Source organism: Lepidothrix coronata, unplaced genomic scaffold (genome assembly GCF_001604755.1).
Source record: "Lepidothrix coronata isolate B3197 unplaced genomic scaffold, Lepidothrix_coronata-1.0 Scaffold275, whole genome shotgun sequence".
In the NCBI taxonomy this organism is placed as follows: Eukaryota; Metazoa; Chordata; class Aves; order Passeriformes; family Pipridae; genus Lepidothrix; species Lepidothrix coronata.
Genome location: NW_016690455.1, coordinates 30,753 through 49,423, shown reverse-complemented (window position 1 = coordinate 49,423; position 18,671 = coordinate 30,753). Strand labels below are relative to the sequence as shown.

At 34.2% G+C, this 18,671-nt stretch overlaps 1 protein-coding gene across 1 annotated transcript in view; it reads right to left on the bottom strand.

Moving 5' to 3' along the window:
- The window catches only part of LOC108507930 (attractin-like protein 1), a gene marked incomplete at its 5' end in the record, with an annotated part of 367,858 nt that overhangs the window by 323,258 nt on the left and 25,929 nt on the right, over window positions 1–18,671 (bottom strand). The window contains one exon of the mRNA XM_017836299.1: window positions 3,293–3,386. Coding sequence (XP_017691788.1) covers window positions 3,293–3,386 — 94 coding nt within the window. The remainder of the gene's footprint in view (window positions 1–3,292; window positions 3,387–18,671) is intronic.

Sequence of the window (18,671 nt, the reverse complement as noted above, 5' to 3'; positions counted from 1 at the left end):
GACAGGGATACTGCCTACATTCCTATTTTACAGCCAAGAATGTCTGAAAAGTTGTAACAAAGATCAGTTTTGCTCTGCACTTTGCATTTTTGGAAGTAGCCTGAAGAGGAAGTAATGACTATGAAAAACCTTAGAAAAAAACTGAATCCCGGTGATGAGAGAATTCTGGTTCTGTTGAGCTTGCCAAATCAAAAGACATATTTATATGTGCATACAGTCAATTATGGAAGATCCTAAGTTAGAAACCAAGAGCAAAATTACTTAATTCTCATGAAAGACAAACCCTCATGCCCAAACCACTTCCTGTTTTCCCGATAATTAGTACTGAACTCAAAAAGACAAAAGGCATATTTCATGGGAACAGAACACCTAAGAAAATCACAGGTATCATTTTTAATGCAGCTTCTGGCAAGAGATATCTTGCTAACATAGCCAGTTTTACATTGCAATACCAATATTGCAGTGTCCTCCAGATCTCACACGTTCACAACTGACCCACAATAAAGTACCAAAATGCCTCTGTAAGTTGCTTGCAGCTGCTCCCCTAGCCACTACCTCATTCTCCTTTCTTTCCTAAGAACACTACCTTCTAGGAACGATACAGGACATTCAGACTCTAGTTCTTCTCTATCTTCACAAAGTTGGGCAATTTCCCGAATAAAATGTAATGTTTGGAAGTAACAATCGTTACAAAAAATGTAGTTTCATTTACAGAGAGCCTGCAACTCTGAAAGATCCCAGAGAGCCTCATGAACTTTACATATCATATACTGAATATACCAAAGCAGAGAAAGCAGAGAAAGAGAACCTACTGCAGAAAAAAAGAAAGAGGGGGAAAAAAAAAAATCAACAAAAAGGCTGAGATTGACATACAATACTGCCAAACCCCACATTTTATTTTTCTTCAAATTTTAGATCTCAAATGTTTCAAGTGCCTTCTGAGAGTTTAAGCCATTAGACTGCATTTGGGTCATGTCCTGAAGCTTTGATATTAGACTTATTGTTTAAATGAAAGCTGCAATTTCAGCAAAAATGATTGATGCCAGAAACATGAATTACAGAAAAAAAAAGTATCTTAAATCCTTGATAGATCTGGCAATAACTACTACATGTAGAGCAGAAAATTAGTACATTTACAACATATATTTAACGTTGAAGTGGGAGTTTTATTTTATTGTTCTCCTTAAAAACCTAATGATCCAGCACTTTGAGAACTAGCTGAGGGCTGTAACCTGTCCTTATAGAAGCAAGCTAAAATTTTCAGGCAGTTACATAAGAGGCAGTGGCTAAACCCACCAAGATCTACGGATTTTGCTGGAATTCCCCTTGAAACATCACAGGTAATGGAGTAAACGGCACATCAAAGTTTAACAAAAAACTGAAAACTCAAAGACTGGGTTCATCATGAATAAGTAAAAAATACCTCATATCAACATTCCCAACATTTGGAATATCAAATGCTTTAACATCACAGCTTGCCTCAGATAAGACTTTTATCTATGTATGAATCTAGAAGGGGATTGTATCAGATGTGACAAAAACAGGGATTTTCAGTGTAAAAATAATAAGGGATTTTCAGTCTGCAATTGCAATTTTAGGTTCACCCTTGAAAAGTCAAAATTCAAATTTCCATTTCTTCTGTCTTGTGGATTTGCTGTAATTGCTGACCAGGAAAATTCATAACTGGGAAAACCTTTTCTAGTTCAGTAAATGCATCTTGGTACAACAGACAAACTCAGGACAGCAGACTGATACAGCTGAGCAGCACAACTAAAGCATATGAGACAAAATTCCATATGAGAGTGGAAAAACCAATGATGAAATGGACACAAGACAAAGGAAAACAATAACAACATAGGTACATAAAATACAGACTAGGGAAAAGGTCTATAAAAAATGCCTTAAGTGGAGGGTAGTTGATAGAGAAATGGAGTTATGAGCAAACAAACTGGGTTTTGTGGTTCAGGTTGAGGAGTAGTTGCTGGGTTTTTTCTTCCCATTCTTTGTAAAGAGGTAGAATGGCATTGATATAAGTCCACAGCATGCTGGTAATCAAACCACTCATTAGCATCTAGAACTGACTGTTTAGACACAAAAAGAGGGAAAAAAAACTTAGTGAAGACTTAATTCAGATTTTAAAGATATTATCACTCCAGCTTTTGTCATTATAAAAATGCATCACTTAGTCCTAATCTTGATTTCCTGTCTCATCCCAAGACTCTTCAATTGTCTGGACAGAAAGTCCCAGAGGTGGCACAGAAACAGTACACCTGCCAACACAGCTTTCTCACGAATATACACACAGCCTCTGCACTAGAAATTCTTGTTTCTTGCCTATTTATCAAGGAAAGCGTTAAGGGTAGGATTGAAGCCTGTTCATTAAGTGTATCAAAGACAAATTCACAAATCTGGTCAAAGCAGATGCCTTGTGGCAGGCAGAACACAACTTTCTGGCACCTCTCCCTGCTGGAAAGGAATAAGCTGTATTTATATGCTTTTTCCCTAGTTCTAACCAACATTGCTAAGATAACTTTTTTGCCAGATACTATTAAAATAACTACAATTGTGAAAGGAATAAGGTTCCTATGGAAAACCAGGATATAATGGACTGAAAGAAACATCTTTAAAGCTGTTCATAATTAACTTCAATGTGTTATTTCTCCTACTTGACAAGTTGCTCCACTTCAGTACGTTATTGTTCTTAGTACTCTATGTTTTATGCTCTACTTATCTATTTTAACTCTTCCTTTAAGCACAGTAAGTTATTCCAGTACAAAACAAGATACACTAATTGTACTTTCCATGACAGGTCTACACATTCCTCTGGTCTAGCTTTAAAGATGTGGGGAAACGTCTGAAACACTGTACACTTTTAGTGAGGTTCCAAAACTCTAAAAATCTTATAACTGTAGATTCTTATCAAGATAAGAATGTACTGGCTATAATTACCAATTTCACATACATTTTTTACTTAATATAATTTTTTAAAAACCTAAGAAAAAAAAAAGACAACTACAGATAGTTATCCAGTTTCTCGTTACTTATTTTTTTTTAAGTCTGTAGTATCTGCAAAACATTACTAGTATTTGTGATGTAATTCTTAACAAAAATCTAAGTAATACTGAAATTTCCTAAGAAATGTAAGGAACACTAGATTCACCACTGTTTGACCATTTGTCAGGTCAAACATAAAATAAAAACAAAACAAAACAAAAACCAAAAACAGGGGGAAAAGTGATTATACACCAGTCGTGAATTGCGATATCTTTGGGCTAAATTTAATTGTACTCACAGTTGACACTGATCTCCTTTGATTCCCTTAGTTGTGCAGAAGCATTTTCCTGTTTGCATGTGACATATATTTGCATGTCCGCTGCATGTGCAAGCTGTAAAATCAAAATGGAAAAGTGAGATTTCTTCACCCATATCATACTTTAGAACTAAAGGAAGTTTCATAGATTTTAATACTTCATCCTAAACATATTTCCTGCAAGCTGCCTTAAAATATATATCTATTACGATGTCAATTATAAGGGTTTTTTCAGGAAATTTCACTAGCACATCATTTAGTTTATTTTCTGCAGAGCTAACAACTATTCCTGTGTCATTAAGGGCTCTCCTCCACACCATAAATAACCGCAGTCTGAGAATAGCCATTAAAATCTACTGTTTCAATGCACAAGAGAAAAAATTATCAATAATAGGTATTTTCTGGTCAGGGTGAAATCCTAACCAATGACGAAATTCATTTCGTTTTAAATGTCTAAAGTATTATTACACATGTTTGGTAAAACATCTAATATAACTTGAATTCTTCCTTTTGACAAAAGCAAACAAAAAGAGAACTTTGAAACCATTTAAACAGGATTAATACTACTAGTCTACAACAAGAATGTCATAGAAGCAAGAAACAGGCAACTTTACAAGCTTCAGAAATTTGAACAGAAGGAGAATCAAAGAAACATCATCATTACTGTACTCCATGTTAAGCTCAGTGGCTGAAGTAATTCTCTCCACAATGGTCTGCTCACTGCCACTCTTGCTGCCTCAGAGATTCTCACCTCAAAACAAACCTTCACACTCCCAATCCTTGAGCTTTCTTTTTGTTTTTTCTTCCCATGTTTATTTGATTTATTACCTTGTTTGGGCAGCCATCTTTTTTTCCCAACCAAGCATTCAAAACTTAATAATGTCTCTCTGGGAAATGTGTCAGTACATCTCCTCGTCATACCAGAATGCAAACATTCACAGTACACTCAAAAGTCTTTCTTTATTACAAAGTAACTCTGAACCTACCTTGATGATCATATTATGCTTTCATTGAAGTTTTCATTATGACTAAGATAAAAGATTTAATATATGGGGTCCTGCTTGGGAACAGATATGATAGTAAGTGGTGACCTTGTATAAGATAAAACTTTATTCTCGACTTTCTAATCTAATATTGAATTGCTAACAGGAGATTGAGTTTTAATGTTCTTATTCTACTGGTAAGGAATAACACACAATGAATCCTTCTGTGAGTGTCCCATCACATACACACTTTCACCCGTCTGCCACAGCCTAAGACAACTAGAGAAAAAGGTAATAGACAGAATAGAACCACAATTAAATGTAAGATAGTATTGACAGAATATGTCAATGTCAGGTCTTCAATGGTTTGTTCTGCCCTCAGAGCTTATTAAATAGCCAGCTGAAGCTGAAGGAGCAATTCTTACTAAGGAGGGGTTAGGCATTCAAAGTGTCTGCAAGAAACACATACTAGAAATTTCTATGCAGCACATAGTGATGTGTGATGTTTTTCTCTCTTTCATAACACAACACTCCTGAGAAATACCTACAGTTACCACACAGTCCTACATTTTGCAATTTTGCTGTCATCTTGACAATCTACAATAAGTGTTCACTGAAGTGTTGCTACTATATAATCAGTTATGTTTTCCTAAATCCATTCATGTTTTCCACTCTACATTTATGGAATGATTATTTAGGCACTTTAAGCTGGAAAAGCCTCTTCACAAAAGCTAATTTTAATTGTGTAAATCTTTGCTACACTTTCAGTGAAAAATAAAGAATATATCCTTAACAGCTTATTCTGATTACGGTTAATTGCTCTTAATGGCAACAAATCATTATAAGACAGCACAAAAGTTATAAAGGAACTAATAGGGTGAATTCCAAATCATATTCCAAAAAGTGTCAATATATTGACAAATATAGAAGCTATTGCCACCTAACCTTAACTGGTTACTCCAAAATTATTGCTCACTTAATAGGAAGTAGATCACAAATGTGAAAGTGAAACTTCCTTCATTTGAGTAGCTTTTTTAGTAAAATTATTTAAGCTCAAAGATATAAAAGCCTTTGGACACTGTGCATCTTTATCACCTTCTTGAGGAAAAAGAAAAAAAAAAAAAAAGAAGTAAAAATGGATTATACAGTAAAAGTAACAGATGTAGCTATATGAGACTTTGTGGAAAACCACTTCCTTTGTCAGTTCAGACATGACTTGTATACCCAGTCCATGAAAAGATGGATAAATCAAACTTTTCCGCAGTACTTGTCACCAGGGACATCTAAATCAAATCAGAACCTATAGGGGCCCCTTTAGTGTTCTATGTGCTCACTCACACGGCAATTCACAGCTGAACCAGCCAGGAGACTCCTTCCATTTAAACTGCATCGTGTTTTACACTTTGTCTTTGGAATTTCCAGGATTCTGGAGTATCATTACCTAACACAAAAATCTGAAAAAATTAATTTTCCCACAGACCCCTGTCTACATTCTGACCTGTCTGTATTTACAGCCCACACAAATAACAGATACGTGCATAATTTGGTGTCTCTCACTGAAAGGATAGATTCACATCACCAAAGACACCAACATGGCTGCTCGACCTCACCTGCATTTTCATGACACATATGAAGCTTCTCTAGTGCTAAGGTCAGTATGGATAGAAGAGGAGAAGAAAGGAGGAGTTCAGAAGTCTCAGATATTTGTTTTCTGGATTCTTTGTCAATGAAACAGCTAGCTCTGACAAGCCCAGCAGCTAATTTTCTTCTATTAAAGGATGAAGATAAATTACTCTCATTGAGAAATTTCCTAGTGATTTAACCGTTCCCTGGATAACACCTTGAAAAAGGACAACACCTTTGTATTTACATTTTTAAAATCTCATCCGGACAATTTTTGTTTCACAACAATGAACGCATATTTTAATTAATCTCAGGCTTACAAGTCTGTAATGAAAAATGGATTCCTAGCTATCTATGGCTCTCTATGTGGAGAGCAACCAAAGAAAACCCCAAACATATAAACTATCATTGCTGTTACTGAAGCAAATGTGAATACATGTGATCAAACAAATGCAGTAGCAGAAGCAGGACGATACTGTAGTACATTCAGTGGAAAAAATATTAATATTAATCTTTTTGTCTCACTGCAGGGTTTTTTTCCATTGGCCTAGGTCTGAATAACAAAAAAAGAAATTAAAAGTTCTGAATATGAAGTATATTTATTAATTAATAAATATTAAATTAAAGCTGCATTTGATTTCACAATAAAAAAAGATTTACATTCTTTCTTTACTTTGATATTTCCATACTCTTCTTTATCTATTTTCTTCAAGGTTTTCTACTTGGTTTTCTCTGCTTAACTACTCTTAGTGAATAGTTTATCTTCTGATAGTACTGTAAGTCAACAGTTAAAACTGTAGCTAAGGTAGTATCTCTCACAGCCTAATGCCAGTAGAAATATGCCAAGTCTTGGAATTAGTTTTAAAAGCATATTTTGTACCAATCACTGTCAGCTGGCAGAACTCAGCACAAGAGATGCAATTCATATTTTCTACATTTTTTGAGGTCCCACACTTCAATTTCTTCACTGAAAGGGTTGTCAAGTATTGCAACAGGCAGCCCAGGGAAGCGGTGGAGTCACTACCCCTGGAGGGATTTAAAAGATGGGTAGATGTGCCATTTGGAGACATGGTTTAGTGTAGGGCTTGGCAGTGCTGGGTTAATGGTGGACTCGATCATCTTAAGAGGTCTTTTCCAGCCTAAATGATTCCATGATTCCATATACTCTGTGTTGCAGCTTTGGATAGAAACAGTGAGTTCAGCCCAACTTCAAGAGTCTTCCCATACTACTGTGTACATTCATCTCCAACATGGGTTTGTATTATGCACACATGCCTTTGTTTAAACAGTTATTTTAAACACTTAATTACCATGCAAACTTGTTATCAATAATTACATATTTTAAATAAATAAATACTCTTTTGCTTACAATAAAAAGCATCACTAAAATATAGAATTTAAATGTATTTTGGGTTTTTTTTACATATTAAATGAAATTATGTCATTAGAGCTTTGAAAACAACAAGAAAAAACCCACCCTGGCAATATCTACTCTAATTTTAGGGAAAGAGCAGCTCACGATACTCTTTTGTACAACATGCAGATTCTAAGTGGAACAGAAATATTATATGAAAAAATACAATCCAGTGGAGTAAATCCATACCGAAAATCACAACACTACAGAATTTATTTAATAATAAATCCACAGTATGATTGATTCTGAGATGCTAGCTCAGCATATGAATGTTCTTGCTGATGCTGACAACAAAAGAATACCCACCACTATTTCCATGAAGCATGCATTTTAAACAATTGAATTTAAAAATACTTATTGCTTAGCCCCCATCTCCAACACAAAGCTGCAAGCACAATTTTTCTCTCAAACAGATCTCACTACAAATCGTACTTTAATACGTTTGCTTACATGAAAGATTGCTAAACCAGTAGCTGCACATGGATAATTACTTTAAGACACCTTGCTAATGTTTTTAAAAGGAAGCTGTAACAATGGCATTAAATACTGAGGTGTATTACTTTGTTAATTTTGGTAACATGCAAGGCATAAGTTCCATTAAAAAAAAAAGAGATATAGTCTTGCTCACGCAACTAGGCTAAGTAAGAAATACCAAGTATAAACTTATATTAAATCCAACACTTTAATGCTCAATTTCACTGTAAATGTTCACCTATATTATCCATTAGTCTACTCATATGAGAACTGCCCTACAGAGACTATTTTCTACATTAGTAATATTGCAAAACTGTCTAGTCACTTAATTTTCTAGAAATGTGTATTTAGCTAGAAGCCCCTGATACACTTTGAACATTCAACAATTACATTTATAGGAAATACACACATTCAACCTTTGAGACAGGCAATGTAAAAGCAGACAGATGTGCCCAATAACACTTTTGCAATTTCACTAATTGAGTAGCTTTAAAATCAAGCTAAAGAACTTCTGTGAAGCCATGAGCAATAAAAATAAAAGTATGAAAAAAAAAAGGAAGAAAATGCTATTAGAAAGGACATGCAAAAATGGAACTGTCATGGTATAGTAACACAATTAACCTTCATAATAAATCAGTCTCATTGGACCAATTTGCACATATATGTATCACTGATTTTATTTTCATCCCTCTTAGTTTATCTTACAATTTATCTTTCTTTGGTCTCCAAACCAATTTATTTTTTATAGTACCATAATAGCACAGAAAAGAAAAAACTATGTGTATTAACACAGTACTAAGGACTGTGAGACATACAAAAAAGGTGAACAGAAAAAACGTACTTTCAGGATTTATGTCACCAAGATAGGGAATTTGCATAGGCAAAATATGCAGGAATCAACCACCAACCACCTAAATTGCATATATAAGCCTGTATCACGTATGTACCATTTAAAGCAGGATAGATAAGCATTTTACCAGACCAATACTGGATATAAATTTGTTCTGGAAAAGACAGGTATGCCAAATCACCCTGGCAGACATTTCTGTAAAATTAGACACAATTTTTTGAGCAGTTGTCCCAGACCACAGCCTGCCCTCAGCTCTTCCTTGGCATTTTAGAGGCTTAACCTGGCCTCTAAGGCATTAACCTGGCATTACAGAAATGCTCTTCTCAGCCACTTCCCATTCAAAAAAAGCAATTCACCCAAGCCTAAATGTGATTTTATCTTTTTTTCTGGAATTTATAGTCATAGCAAAACACAGAGAATTTCACTCAACCGTGAACTAAGATCAGGTGACTGCTAATCAGACAGTTACTTTTTCCTGAAAAGCAACACCGTGTCACACAGTCAAACAACCTGGAAATCCCAAGTGTCATTTCCTTAGCCTTCTGGATTGACACATACATGCCAGAAGTAGGACATTCATCCTAATAACCACACCCCCGCCAAAAAAAAAAAATCTGGGAAACAGTAAACAGGCTGATTTTCTGATGCAGAAAACAAAATTTAGTTTGGCTACACCAACACAAATCCTATGGCAACCTAAACAATTTCAAGGCTTATATTTGTTCTTTAGCCATTTTTACTGTGGTAGAATAGCTCTACAGTGCTTGTATTTCATTATTCCTTGTGTTTAAAGCATTCATCCAGAAAAGTGAACTGATTTTTTTTTGTTTATTTGTAATAAATACATCTCAAACAATCAGACTAAAGCTGTCTTTAATCATCAGAAACTAACAGCATAGAGACAGCTTGGAAAACCATAATTCTGTTTCATACAAGCAGATAATGAAAATGCAGCACAGAAGATCAACACTGAAAGACAGGATATTTTTTCTCATTAGGAACTGAGTAGAATCTTAAACAATTAACAAGAGTCTTGCTGTGCCTGAATCTTTCATGCCAATACTGAACCATAGTACAGAATTTTTATAACCTGCTTTTGGAATCAGTCAGAAATAATGTGCATAGTGGAGAGTATTTTCTGTCAAAAAAAATGCTGAACCAAAGTATTTCCATGTAAACGCATGAAATACAGTAGCACCAATTTCATTTTCTCCATGTAATCTCTGTGAAAAACTGAAACTTCTATACTAACTAAATTAAAAAATTCCAGTGAAAACATTAATAGGAGCACTTTATTTGGAGAGAAGATAATGTGTCATACTTATCAGTTTCCTTTTCATTCATTTATTCTTTTCATTTCTAATTATAATACATTACTAAGAAATAAATAGCCTACAAATTTTACAGTGGGTAAAGCTGCAGATTTTGAGAGTCCAACTCAAAAACTGAACTCTTTATCAGATGTATAGGATAGTTCTTTAAGCATCTAAGCATTTAAAGAGATCTTTCTTTCACAAGTGTACAAGATGTAAAATATTATTCCTTAAATTACTCTTAGTTTTCTCAGATGCAGAGATTTCTCACATGAAAACATAAGAGAAAATTAGAATTAATTAAAAAATAAGTAATTTCAGATCTGACAGACTAAATCTTTTATTAGGTTTAGTAAAAAACTAAAAGAGTGGGTTTTGATGTTTAGTTATTTTTAAAGCAAAAATACAAAATGATGATTTTGGATGCCTTCATCTTTGCATATCCAAACTAAGAAGTGTTTAATATTTTTTTAGACACTAAAAGGTTTAGTACTTTTTTTTTCAATTAAACTGTGTCTTTTTAAATTTTTCTTGAGAAAGACAGCAGTTTCTCTACTGACTTTCTTGGAAATTTGGCCCAAAACCTCCTTTCATCAAAAGGATGCTACTCCCCCTCCCCCCCGCCCCGAGGAGAATATATTACTTGCTAAATTATAACAAAAAATAATTATAAGGCAGTATGGAAAGCAAAACAATTTAAAACCATTCAGAAATTATTCATAGCAGCTTTAAATGTAAAAAAACATTCCAATCTAAGGTGAAAAACATCTGAAGTCAACAACTGATGATTGCAACTATTTGTGTCTATTTGGTCATTCAGAGTAAAAGCCCAAAGAAAAGAAATGATTTCCACAATTTATCAGACAAAAAAAGCCATAAAATGTAAAGAAGTCATCAAATCATTTCCCTCTCTTAGCCATTAGGAGGTACAAAATCAGACTGATTTTTTAATCTATTCAACTGCAAGCCAAGCTTTTTTTCCCCTTAAATAACTAACGTGGTCTGGCATTGTAATGTATTGCATTTAGCACTCAGAAAATGAAGACAGAATCAACTGCAATCAAAAAGAAACGCCATTACAAGTTTTTTTGAGAATCTTCAGTCAATTGAGAAATGAATTCCATGATGCCTCAAAATCTATTTTCTCCAAGACCCCTTTAGGATGACCATTTCAAAGGGAAGAAATTATAAACAAACAAAATGCCTACTTTTTCTGTTGCATTTGGGACAAGAAGACTGGCTGTAGTCAAATGCTTATCCGAGGATCAAGTAACACTGATTTAAGAAAATGTCATCTCCAACTTACACCTGGCTGCCCTCAGTTGCAGGTTAGTGTCTTCTGAGCTAGACACAGGAGCTACACGAGCTCTTGGCACGTCTTTCAATACAAGGTGAAATAGGTTTGTTTATAAGGGCCTGACAAAATCAGTATATTTCTGGACAGCTGATAGTTCCTTAATCATGCTGTGCCTATCTCCTCTAGGAACATCTTTTGGAAACCAATGGTTTTACACATTTCATCATGAAGGTGAACATACTGATATAAAGTTCAGACAGTACATCAGAAATAAATTTTATAAATATTCCTTACCCCATAAAATAAATTTATAGCATGTGAACCCGAAAAAACCTCACAAAAATAAGAATGCAGAGCAACTCCTTCATCATTGTCAAAAACTATGTTACACAGGAGCACGCAGGAGGACTTGATCACCAACATCAGTGAAAGCAACAGAATTGTCATTAATCCTTGCAAATAGATAAAATAAGCACAGAGATAAAGGAATATAGTATAAATCAAAGTGCTGTCTCTCTTCAATATCTGTAAAAGTAATAAGGTGATCAATTAAATGATGCCTGAATTCTAAGTTCCCAGGAAAAGATGCTGAATAAGCACAAAATGCCTGCTATTTAAACAGATTAAGATACCACAAGTTGTCCCTATTCTTTATACTAGTTCAGATATTTTTGTTGCATAGCAGATCTAAAGAAGAGTTTAGATTAAGTTTATTAAATATGTAGAATTCTTTGTACATTTGTAAAACCTTAGAGAAAGCCTTGTCTTTTTATTTTTCATTTTAAAAAAGCTACTTTGCTTTCACTCGAGCAAATTAGGATTAATTTTGCTGGATAGTGAAGTTACACTTAGGCAAAGCAACATAGTGTAACCATGAGGCTTAGGGAACAAAACTGCAGTTAATAAAACTGGTTACTACAGATTTGACTACACACTGGTCGTGCAGGATGGAAAGAAAAAAATCTCTCTTATAAAAAAGACAATTTGACTAATTTATTTTAATCATTGCTAAGGATAATAAAAAGAGTTTTAATGGTCAGGAATTTTAAGATTGGGTAGAACTTAACTTACTATAAAACTCTTCTCTATGCAGTCAAGGAAAAAACATCAGAAATGTTAAATATGCTGAACAGATATCCTGTCAAAACCTTATGAAATCCCACAGCCACCCAAATAATGTCTCTCTGGGGGTTAATCATGTTACATTAAACAGTTTATTCTTTTTTTTTTCTCTCATAAAATTATAGACATCTAAATGTCTACTGACACTTGACACTTTCCTTGAAGTGTAACTCCAAGTCCTTCACCTAAGATTATTCTGAGTATAAGCAGGTTATGGAATACAAATATATCTATAAAAAGGTTCCTAATTTTAGTTCAAGGTTTTTGTTTTAATTTACAGTTACTTGTTCTAGAAATCATACTTTGTAATACAGGTCTAATCTACAAAAAAGCAAAAAAAATTATATGTATGCACAACAATTAACAGCATATTGAGAAGCACATCTTGCTTGGCAGTCAAAAAATAACTGGAACAGTAATTTTTAAATATGTTTTCAAATATGGTTTTTGCCAAGTTCCTCAATTAAGTTTTTCCTGTGGCAATCCACTTCTGGTTTAGTAGCACAGGACTTATTTCAAATATATTCTATTTCGAGTGAACTTAATCTAAGTTCATACTTAAGCCCAAGTACAGGCAAATTTTATTTACTCAGTGGTCAGACTATTTTGAACACTGTTCAATAAACAGCGTTCATTAAACAAAGGAAAATAAATTTGCAAATCATTTTTGGGGGAAAAAGTCTTCTTAAAAGTGTGTTTATTCTGAGTATTCTAACAATCTCTTGAAAAAGCAGTATGAAGCTTTTCTTGAATGGCTTACTGTGCTATGATCTTACCTACTACTAAAACAAAATTCCAGCATTTTAGTTAACAGTAAGTGTTTTGATTCTATAATAAGGTATTTTATAAAAAAAAAAAACACACACAAAAAATTGTGTCATCTGTATTCAATTCTTAAAAGAAAAAAAATTAAAGAAAACAAAACACCAGTACCACTGCAAAATGGGATTTCTTGACAGTCTCCTCATTCAAAAAAGTAAACCTTTGTTCACTTTGTATAGCATAAACAGAATCAGATTTTCTTTTGGAATTTAGCACATGAGACCTTTTATTTGTCTGAATAATCTTAAATTACAGCTTCTTATCACAGTTTTGCTATGAACTTGTGACCCACTGTTTCTTAGAAACCAAGATACAAGCAAACAGTAGATTTTTTTCTTCTTAATTCAGTTCCATATTATAGTACCTGAAGACAGTACAAAGAATACCATACTCTTATTTTTTTTTCACCTATCATAAACGTTTAGCTATTTTTATATAAAATGTCTGTATTCACATAGACTCCTGTGGTTTGTGCCATAGGCCTCCAATCCACTAAACAACCTTTTTGTTCTGTGAATAACCACAAAGTGCTGGGACTAAGAGATGCTTTTGACTTTTTAACTACATAGACTTAGTCACTGTGAAAAGAGGACTTCCAGAACACAATATTTAACCTAATATAAAATTTCCTCTAAATTTTAGACATCTAATACTGGAATGGCAAATGCACGATCCTGCATTGGTGAATTCCATAAATGCAATTCTCTACCTGCCAGACCTTAAAACAGCTAAACAGAAAAACTATATAAAAACTCTATCCCAAGTTGCCATTTCATTCTCTAAGAGAGTCAAAACTCCCATCAATCTATACTCATTCCTAATTCTACTTTAGGAAGATGCAGAAGAAAATGCTACTTATACTTGTAGTTGAGGATATTGTGTTCCCACATTTCTGTTAAGTTTTTCTGGCAGATGACATTAAAAGCTTTTTGGCCTCATTCTTAGTCTTACCTTACATAGGACTCATTGTCCAACAATATAGGCTTTTGGACCAGAAACATTTTTGAAACAGGAATGTATTGTAGAAGATAAAAGACCAAATTTGCTGCTGTCTACAACCTTAGCAGAATTTATCCACTTACCTCTATTCTGATATCAAGTTAAGCACTGAATACCACTCTAATATGTTCTGTTAAAAACTAATCAACAAAACTCTACATAGTGATAGAGCTTGGTTTTTGTCCTTCTCATTAGTTTCACAGCAGTAAGGGTGCTGAACTCTATGGTCAACATAGGAGAAAAGCATTCTGGCACAGGTGGAATCTGGATTAAATGTACTGGAACAAACATCTTGAAGAGGAAAATATCATTGCAAACAGGGGTGGAAATTGCCTTCTGAGTAATGGAGGTGATTCCCATCAGAACTTTCTATCTCATAGCATTCTGCTTGTGCTAATGACTTCTAATAGCAGCAGATTCATGCAGCTGAATACATCATTCCCCATTTTTGAAAATTTACAAGAGAGGAATCCTTTCAAAAAAGGCAGAAAATTGTGGGGGTTTAAGTTATCTTAGTGGTTTTTTTATTCTCCATACACTATTTATTAAAAAAACTAAATGTGGTAATCCAGCTTGTTTTTAATTTACCTGACTTCAGTGAGTAATTTTATATGGCTGCCAGCCTCAGCAGGAGGAAAGATTAATTGCTTGAGAGCCAAAATTTAGATATTCTATTTTTTCTGTTTTCTTAATATAATCATTTTATACAGAAATGTTATATTAATTTGGATTGTGAACATCCGTCTTTTGTTTCTAAATAATACGTGATATGAACAAAGCATCAGGTCATTGCTCACTGAAGATTAATAGATGGGAACAGCTGCTTTTGTGCTATTAAAACCAACTATTACTACAGGCTAGAAAAACATGCTTCTGGACATGCATCACCACTTTCTGTAGAAGCAGAAAATGTTAATGCAAATAAAGAAATGAGTACACTAGTTAAACTAGCTATATTTTTAAAATCTTTCATAGAATAATACAATCATTAAGGTTGGAAAAGACCTTTAAGATCATCAAGTTCAATCATCAACCCAACACCACCACCATGATCATCATTAATCCGTATCCTCAAGTGCCATATCCACGTGGTTTCTGGACACCTACAGAGATGGTGACCCCACCACTTCCCTGGGCAGCCTGTCCCAGTGCTTGACAAGTCTTTCAATGAAAAATAATTTTCCCAATATCCAATCTAAACCTGCCCTGGTGCAATTTGAGGCCATTTCCTCTTGTCCTCTTTGAAAAGTATTTGTTTTGGAGAGACAGGAAAGGAAGGAAATCAGTATCAGCTCCTCCATGGAGTATCATGACAAAAAAAAAAATGCTATAAAGGTTGCTACAGCTGAATAGGTAGGCAGAAATAGTGCCAGAGAAAACAAACTGTAAAGCTACCAATTAGGCATCTTTCAAAGCTAGACAGAACCTAAAATCCAAGGAGACCATTTTCAATTTGCTGCCATGATGAGTTTAACATCTTTCTCACATCTCTCTTTTGTAGACAAAAGAAGTAATGACTTGTGCCATCCTTGGCCTCTTCTCTCAAACCCCCACGTCTCAGTTGTCAGTTACTCAGCAGAATAATCACATTTTCTAAACAGCAAGATTTGAACACCATGGACTACCCTCCTGTTACTTCAGATACAACTTAGGTGTCAACAAGTCACTAGTAAGTGTTATTTTTTATTATTTTAAGCAACACAAAAATAACAAATATACCCATCTCATTTCTTTTTAATCTCTTGAGGCATATGTAAGTTGGATGGCTAATGTGTAGATGTCAAAGTTTATGTGGAAGACACAGATGTATGTACACACATATATAAAAATATAGGTGAACACATGTATAAAAATATAGGTGAAAAGTACCAAGTTACACAATGACACCACAAAAGAAATGCTTTTACAGGGACAGATACTTTAAAAGAAAAAAAGATTAAATTTATTCTGTCCTACTCTCTATGTACTGGAGGAAAAAAAGTCACCTCTCACCTGGCTGCTGTGGGTGCTACTGGCTGATGCACACATAGTTTATACTCACTGCTAACAGGTTCACTTTTAACAATAATTTGAAGTTCTGGTAAAAAAAAAATTAATGTTTCCAGTAAAAAATTAACTTCACATTGTCAAACAAGATCATTACAAACCAAATTTGGGGGGAAGCATTAGAAATGTCCAATGTGAGATAGCAGAGAAGGCCACAGATCTCTCGAGGCAATAGAAACGCTGCAGACTTACTTAAAGAAACTCCACCCCAACAGGCTGTCTGGTCAGAGGCTTTTGCAGGATGGTCATCAGTGTCTTAGACACTTAGCCTTTAAGTCTGCTCAGAGGACAATCAGTGCAAGCTAAAACACAATGTTCCTGCTGTGCTGGTACTCACACTTTTCCTCCGACTGCAAAAGCAACAGCACTGGCATTACAATTATGGGAAAACTGAACACTATTTGGGATGTTATCATTTTATGAAAAAAATGGCAATACAGCAAAATGCTTATGTTATATTATTATTAAATGTATTATATATTCCTTGTGTGTATCAAAAGTTACTGTAAAGAATTTTTTCCCGGTATCTCATAAATTTTAAGAATAATTTTTTTGAAAATACCATGCATAAAGAAAATGACAAGATGATAAGCAGCTAGAGCAATTTTTTTAACACTAACAACAACTAGATGATTAATAAGTTTGAAATCAATGCTAAAAAATGTTGCTAAAATGACACAAAATTGTTCCAAGCAATCTTCCCATAACTGTTTTATGCTGCAATCTGTAGTACATATATAACTCTATTTTTTCTATCAGAATTTCTATAGAATTTCTATTAAAAAACTGTATATTTCCCGGACATGCAGTACATAACAGAATATGACCTTGAAGAAAACAAAACACTAAGAGAAGCCACCAGGACAGCAAGCCAGGACCTGCTCCCATCTACAGTCAAAGCTGTTTTGTTTCCAAAATAAACTAATATTTAATGATGCATTTTCTATTACTGAATTTTGATATTCATGCCTTCCAAATTGTACCTCAAATGGGACTCAACCAAAATTTAGAAAAAAATTAAAGTGATTTGGAATATCTGTCCTCAAAGTCTTCAACACTTCAAGCTAAAAGGCTTCCCAGGTGTCCCATATCTCAACAGCTTCTCCTGCTCAGAAACACACAAGGCTGAGCTGTGCATCTCTTGTCTAAGCTACACCACAACAGAGTGTGAATGTGCCTTATTCTGCTCACTAGAGGATTTGAGTCCTTAAATATTTCTGTCACAGACTGACAGCACTGCATTTAAAACTCCAAGGGCTGCTCATGGGTTTGTTTGGTCTGGAACCCCAAATCTGCCTCTTGCTAGAGCACTCCCTCTTGTTCAGAACTCACCTCTGCCTTCCCTCTTATTTTCTTGCACATTGAGATAACTCCTAAAAAGGATGCTTTAACTTCGTGTGGTACTATGGCTTCACACTTTTCTTTGCCATACAGGGGTCTTAGATTACAAGTCTTAAGCATGTGTCCTGGGTCTGGACTTCCACAAATGATTGTGCACTATCATTTATTTCCAAGAAGAAATGCAAGGTATTTTGAATGACTAAAACTATTTCATAATTTAAGGTAAGAAATTAAATTAATTTTCTATTATGGCTACCGATTTGAAACCACAGACTACCTGAAATCATTTTTAATTAGTGTAAGAACAGAAAACTGTAATAAATTATAGTCACAGAACTTCCTTTAACTTCCAAAAACACTTCTGCAATTTATTACTGATTTTTGTATAGAATACAGCAATGAATCAAATATAAAATAATTCAAACTATATATTAGTACAATGAAATGTCAAAGAACTGAAGGAGTACACACATCTTTACTGCAAGGCACATCTTAGGCCTACTGAATATAAAGTCCATTTTTACACCCAGAATACAAACTCTAACTCTCATTCTCTGTATTGAAAAGAGACTTCAACTAACAGAATTTAAATGAGTAATTGGTATTAGGAATGGTTATTTTAAGAAGGAAAAGAATAACAATTATTTATAAAAAATATGATCATTGTCAAATTACTGCCCATCAGCAAGCAACATACACCCTTCTGACACAAAAATAAACCATAGTGCCAGTTACAGAGTAAACCTTCATAAGATGGAAAGCTTTTTAACTCCACAATAACAAAAATGCTACAGATTTAAAAATAAGTAGCATGAAACTTAGTAACATCTTGGTAACATTCAGGACTCATAGTATGGTAAATATCCATAGCCATTTGGCTACATATAGATCATTTTCTTATATAATTGGAATACTTTATCTTCACCCAGTAAATCCCTGCTTTCTATATTTCAGACTCCCAAAACTCTATTGAAAATTAGGACTGGAGAAAGACACGTGGAATCAGCTACACCACTGCCCATTTCCAAAGCTAGAGATGTTTGAAAATTTGAAAAATATAGTGTGATAATGCAGATT